The following is a 6196-nucleotide window of genomic DNA, read 5'->3' as shown; positions in this document are numbered from 1 at the left end:
CCTCATGGCTTGGTTTTTGCTCTGACATGCACGGTCAACTGTGGGACCTTACATAGACATGTGTGTGCCTTTCCAAATCATGTCCAATCAATTGAATTTACCACAGGTGGACTCCAATCAAGTTGTAGAAACATCTCAATTATGATCAATGGAAACAGGATGCACCTGAGATCAATTTCGAGTCTCATAGCAAAGGGTCTGAATATTTATGTAAATAAGGTATTTCGTTTTTTTTATTTTTTATAAATGTGCAAGCATTTCTAAAAACCTGTTTTTACTTTGTCATTGTGGATGGTTGGGTGTAGATTGCTACAATTTTTATGTATTTAATCCATTTTAGAATAAGGCTGTAACGTAACAAAATGTGGAAAAAGGCACAGCCTGGGACACACTTCAACAGTCAGACATAGTTTACAAACAAAGCATTTGTGTTTAGTGAGTCTGCCAGATCAGATTTATCTTTGGACTTGACCTTAATGTAAATCCAATATTCTTGTTAACAACCTACTGTGTGTCTGTCCTCTCTGTCCTTTCTGTCTGTCAGCCAGTCACTTCCTTATCTCTTTATAACATAGGGTGACAACCCCTGGCTAGTCTACAACTCAGGACATCTGATATTTCCCAGGAAAGGTGATGATTGACATTTGAGGAGAGCCTGTCTGTGTGTCAGATTATGTGAGTGGAGTTGAGCAGTTGGAAACCAGCTCATCGCTCTGGCGCTCCACTTCCTTTCAATGCGCTCCACTTCCTTTCCAACAGCTCGCTAAAAACCACTCCTCGCTCAAAGGGAGAAAAAAAAATCTGCTCCAAATTCGATTTATTCATTAAAATCACAATTTAACCAACGTCCATCTATTTTCGTGTCTACCTGGACCTACCATTTGGTTTTGAAGTATTGAAACCAAACCATATGATTTTAATTGAAAGTATTTTAATAAACAACAGGAAAAGATGACTGTAAGACGCGTGCATAATTTCAAATAGGCTACATGTTGTATTAAACAGCATGTAAACACTCTAAATAGGCCAGGAGCCAGACAGGTACCCTAAGAAGGAACGAAAATGAAATATTTAGGCTATATTATTTATATTATTTCAAGGCTATATCTAGTAGTGTCAAGTACTTAAGTAAAAATACTTGAAAGTACTACTTAAGTCGTTTTTAGGGTATCTGTACTATTAATATTTTTGACTACTTTTACTTTTACTTCACTACATTCCTAAAGAAAATGATGTACTTTTTACTCCATACATTTGTCCTGACACCCAAAAGTACTCGCTACATTGTGGATGTTTAGCATGACATGAAAATGGTCTAATTCACACAGTTACCAAGAGAACATCCCTGGTCACCCTTACTGCCTCTGATCTGGTGGACTCACTAAACACATGCACCGTTTGTAAATTATGTCTGAGTGTTGGAGCGTGCACCTGGCTATCCGTAAATAAATAAAAAGTAAATGATGCTGTCTGGTTTGCTTAATATAAGGATTTTTTTAACTAGTTATACTTTTACTTTGATGCTTAAGTATATTTTCACAATTACATTTACTTTTCATACTTAAGTATATTAAAAAAAAAAAAAAAATTTTTTTTACTTTTACTTGAGACATTTTATATTAAGTTTAACAATTGGGTATTTTTTCCACTACTGGCTATAGCCTACAAAGAAATACATTGTGAAGCATTTGCAAGTGCAAGACAAAAAAAAAAAAAAGGGACATTATGCGCTCAGCATTTAAACAATATTTAGTTGTATTAAATCATTATAGTCTATAATTTGCACATATAGACTGTGACTTACTTAGAATTAAATACAAATTAAACTAAAAATGCCTTATTAGGCTCCATCTACAGTGCCTGGAGAGCAGGGCAGCAGCGAAGAATACCCTCTCAGCGCTTGCAGAGCCACTGGCGATGCTAAACACCCTTATGCCACTCTTGCCAGGCTGGGCAGGGATGTGTAGTTGTTTTTTTAATTTTTCTGTAAGTAGGGAAATTAACCCAATCAAAACGGAAAGCTCCTTGAAAGAGATAATATGCCAGGCCTATTTGGCGAAAGTCAATGATGGCCTATTGTATAGATAATAGAACGAAAATGAACGAAACTGGGCGCTACTGTAGCGAAATTGGTCGCTCCACGCTCCAGTCAAATTGGACACGCTCCTCTGCTCCAGCTCCGCTCTGCTCACCTACTCTACTGTGTTTTGAAACCCTCCTGATGGGCATTTTTGGAACTGCGTGTTTTTTATTCCAGTGCGATTACTTTTTCTACACAATTGATTTGATATTTGATATAGCGAGGTACTACAGACAAAAACATAGAAATGTCAATAGGTTATGAATGAAAGATAGTGAGAAACACAGGCTTCATACAAACAGGCTGATTTTCTGCTAGATCTTGTGTCAAATGAGTGACAGGCAGTTATACCAATGTTTGAGTCTGTGTGAGTGAGACACAACCCAATAGTAAAAAAACAAAACAAGAACAAAATATTTCAGTCAGTTTTATTTTTCTCCTAACAATATCTCCTGTGAACATGATTATAGCTCCAGTTTTCCATATTCCAGCTCTTCGTTTTATTTGGTCTCATTCTTCTTTGTCTCAGGGCAAAACTCTGCAGAGAGAAGACATTGAAGGAAAGAAAGATTTAGATTTGGATCACAATGTCAATGTTGCGACGTTATTTCATCTGTAGACATTGTACCTGCAATGCCATCATAGATGAACTGTGCAGGCTGAGGGAACTTGAGGCACTCGGCTTGTTTTCTGATTGGCTCCAGCTCTGATTCGTGCAGTTTGCCAGTCTTTCCTGGAAAAGGGAAAATATCGGGTCAATCGGGTCAATTCTGACAAAGATAGACACCCACGAACACCCCACTCCCACTTTACTCACACAACCACCTACTCAAAAGCACACACACACACATCCACGCACACACACACACATCCACGCACACACACACACACCTACCAAATATATAGAAAGATCGGATCATTCGGATGGGCACTCCTGCTACGGTAATGGTGTTACTGAAGTGCATGACGAGACAGTCAGGGCAGGCTTGCAGGAAGTGTGCCTTGGAAATTCCATTATCCTCTATATGTAAAAAAAAAAACACACACACACAGTAACTCTCAGCATCATTTCTATTTGATAATCTGCCATTAGCATAGGATGAATTGAAGCAGCCTGTTAAAACCACTTCTGTTCTGGGATAGCTACATATTTAGCTACAGTACAGTATTTCAGCTCTCACACGCCGCAAACACTTGAAAGGGAAAGGTACGGATTTGACTTACTTAACCGCTGTATGGTGTTCTCTACAATGGACATATTCATTATGGAGTAATTAACACAGGTGTCATCGCTGAAAGATAAGAGGATATGTCCTATTAGATTCAGAGATGGCCTCATGTCTCATAACTGTCAGTGGTCCAGATGTGTTCATCAAACCTATGAAAGCAATAGAGTAAGGAGCCACTCACATCATGTTCCCCTGTTTGAAAAGCACACTCTTGTCGCTTGATGTTGCTCGTAGTTCCACCTTGGAACTTTTTCCCATTTTCAGTTTTTCGGCATAACCTTCATCATCTGAAAACGCCTCGATGAGAATCCATTCACCAAAGACCTGTCGGGAAACATACATTACACTGGCATTCACTTTTTCACTTGAGAACTTGCTACATAGACATTACATATTATAAGCCTGATATAAACACATAACGGCTCATAGATGTTTATAATAACTAATACAGCATCATACCTGCCAGCTTTATGTAAAGTGTTTACCAAAGACTATATACAATATGTAAGATCAAAGTGATGGCAAGAGTCATGGGTAGTCTAGTGGTGATGCTACAGCCTCTGGCATCCATTGTCTACAGTGTCAGCATAGATATGAATCTCTCCTACTGCCATTTGACACAACCTCTGTCTTTCCCCTTGCATCCTTTCTCAGTATGCATTAAATCAAATCAGAAAATATAAATTCCCAATCCTTTAAAAAGTATAGGCCTGACACCCACCGTGTTGAGCTTGTCGGCAGGGAATGGTTTGACCAGTTTACCACAGTCCTCCTCAGTCGGTGGCTCAGTCGTCGGTGCCGCGGTCACCCTGCTCATTGCCAGCAGAGTCAGGAGAGCAACACCGTAGTAGTACACAACACACATGGTGGAAACTGGAACCTTATCGGAGCCACAGAACCACTCTCTAATATAGCTACAGCCTGTGGTTTGACTTTGTCCTGAGTGTGTTCCAGGGTGATCCAGTTTGCGTCCGAAATGGCACTCTATTCCCTATATAGAGCACTACCTTTGACCAGGGTAGTGCCGTTAAAGGGGAATAACGGCACATTTCTAAACCGTGTCTATGTTCCTAAACCCCTCCGACTTGTTGTTGGACTGTCTGTCAAAGTGCGCACGCAGTGAGAGCGAGCTGCAGTGTGTCACAGGGTTACGAGGTCCCCCATATATAGAACTTTGTGGAATAATGCAAATGTACGAACGATATAAACATTCTGACACAGCAAAAACACCCCATTGTGAGATATAGCTAATACATTTTATGTGATAAATTTGGTCGCGGTTTCACAGTTTTACCTTTTTTGAGATCTCTGCTTATAGAGGAAACAGCAGCCAGCTCATGCAACAACACACACGAGGAGGCTCCTCATAAACACAACACACCCGCAGGTTTCAAACTAGTCTACCTCAGACTTTAGCGCATCACCCAACACAACACACAACTTTTACTATTGTCACAGACGCATCGTCAGACCTCGGCAGTAGCCTATTTCATTTCTCTCTTTCAATGCTCTGGAAGCCAAGCAGATCATGCGGTGCTCTAATGATGGCATCGTAGCCACACTAATGCACTAGAATATAATTGTCGATCTGATGTTCAAAACTGTGTTCCCAACCTTAATCTCCTAAATTATGTCGCTGGTGTATTTTGTTTGAATTTTCGAATATATTGCGCATTTGGCCAAGGTTTTTACCTGGCGCGAGTCCACCCAGGCTCGAGTCCAATGCGCGAAGCAACACACATACCAAGCTCGAGAACTGTATACTGAAGCATAGTTTCATCCATATTTTATAAGAAATTATCAACTCGGTGGTTTGAGCCCTGAATGCTGATTGGCTGACAGGTATGACAAAACATTTATTTTTACTGTTCTAATTACGTTGGAAACCAGTCGCTTGTGTCATCCTTAGCCGTGGTATATTGGCCATATAACACACCTCCTCGGGCCTTATTGCTTAATTATAAACTGGGTGGTTCGAGCCCTGAATTCTGATTGGCTGACAGCCGTGGTATATCAGATTGTTTACCACGGGTATGACAATACATTTATTTGTACTGCTCTAATTACGTTGGTAACCAGTTTATAATAGCAATAAGTCACCTTTGGGGTTTGTAGTATATGGCCAATATACCACGGCTAAGGGTTGCGTCCAGGCACTCCGCGATGCATCAGACTCCGCGATGCGTTGTGCATAAGTACACCTCTTAGCCATGGTATATTGGCCATATACCACACCCCCTCGTGCCATATCGCTTAAATATTCACCTACCTTTGTCATGTCAACCATCCATCCAAATCAAATAATTCCAGGCGTCAGCCTTCTGTCTTTCTAAACTTTCACGTAGCCTATTCCATGATATGGCTGTTGATTGCAGGTATCATTCATCAATACATGACTTTCACGGACTATAAGAATACTTTTTTTAAATGATCCTACATTATCACATTCTGTCACGGTTGTTATGATAGACGGACCAAGGCGCAGCGTGATTCGAGGTCCACATCTTTTATTAGTGAAACTTAAACAAACAACGACCGTGAAGTAACAGAGCGCACATCAGCACTCAACAAAACAATATCCCACAAATGCAGGTGGGAACAGGGACACCTTAAATATGATCCCCAATTAGAGACAACGAATATCAGCTGCCTCTAATTGGGAACCATACTAAGAGCACCAACATAGAAATGCATCGACTAGAACACCCCCTAGTCACGCCCTGACCTACAACACCATAGAGAACCAAGGGCTCTCTATGGTCAGGGTGTGACACATTCTCTTGCTCACTCGAGGAAGAGAGTTTGGCCCTTGCTTGCAAACCAAACTTGTCAGTATTCTACCAATTTGAAAATGTAAATATAGGATAATAATAAATGTAATAATAGC

The 6196-nt window shown here is 40.3% G+C and overlaps 1 protein-coding gene across 1 annotated transcript; it reads right to left on the bottom strand.

Moving 5' to 3' along the window:
• Positions 1-2491: 2491 nt before the first annotated feature.
• Positions 2492-4341, bottom strand: LOC129827840 (saxitoxin and tetrodotoxin-binding protein 1-like). The gene is made up of 6 exons (XM_055889068.1): positions 4031-4341; positions 3491-3633; positions 3305-3372; positions 2976-3101; positions 2709-2813; positions 2492-2618 (listed from the first exon to the last, which is right to left on the bottom strand). Exons 1-6 carry the CDS (start codon positions 4172-4174, stop codon positions 2581-2583), a joined length of 624 nt encoding a protein of 207 aa, XP_055745043.1. The 5' UTR covers positions 4175-4341; the 3' UTR covers positions 2492-2580.
• Between the last annotated feature and the right edge of the window lie 1855 nt (positions 4342-6196).

The sequence above is a fragment of the Salvelinus fontinalis genome, chromosome 29 (genome assembly GCF_029448725.1).
Source record: "Salvelinus fontinalis isolate EN_2023a chromosome 29, ASM2944872v1, whole genome shotgun sequence".
Lineage (NCBI taxonomy): Eukaryota > Metazoa > Chordata > Actinopteri > Salmoniformes > Salmonidae > Salvelinus > Salvelinus fontinalis.
The sequence above is the reverse complement of the archived record's forward strand: the minus strand, read 5'-3'. Positions and strand labels throughout refer to the sequence as shown.

Bases quoted from the DNA above. Each gene is read 5' to 3' on its own strand.
- LOC129827840 (XM_055889068.1), bottom strand. From the start codon at position 4,174: ATGTGTGTTGTGTACTACTACGGTGTTGCTCTCCTGACTCTGCTGGCA. The intron at 3,102-3,304 runs GTAAGTCAAATC...TTTTACATATAG, and splicing joins GAACACCATACAGCGGTTAA to AGGATAATGGAATTTCCAAG. The intron at 2,619-2,708 runs GTACAATGTCTA...TTCTCTCTGCAG, and splicing joins CATCTATGATGGCATTGCAG to AGTTTTGCCCTGAGACAAAG.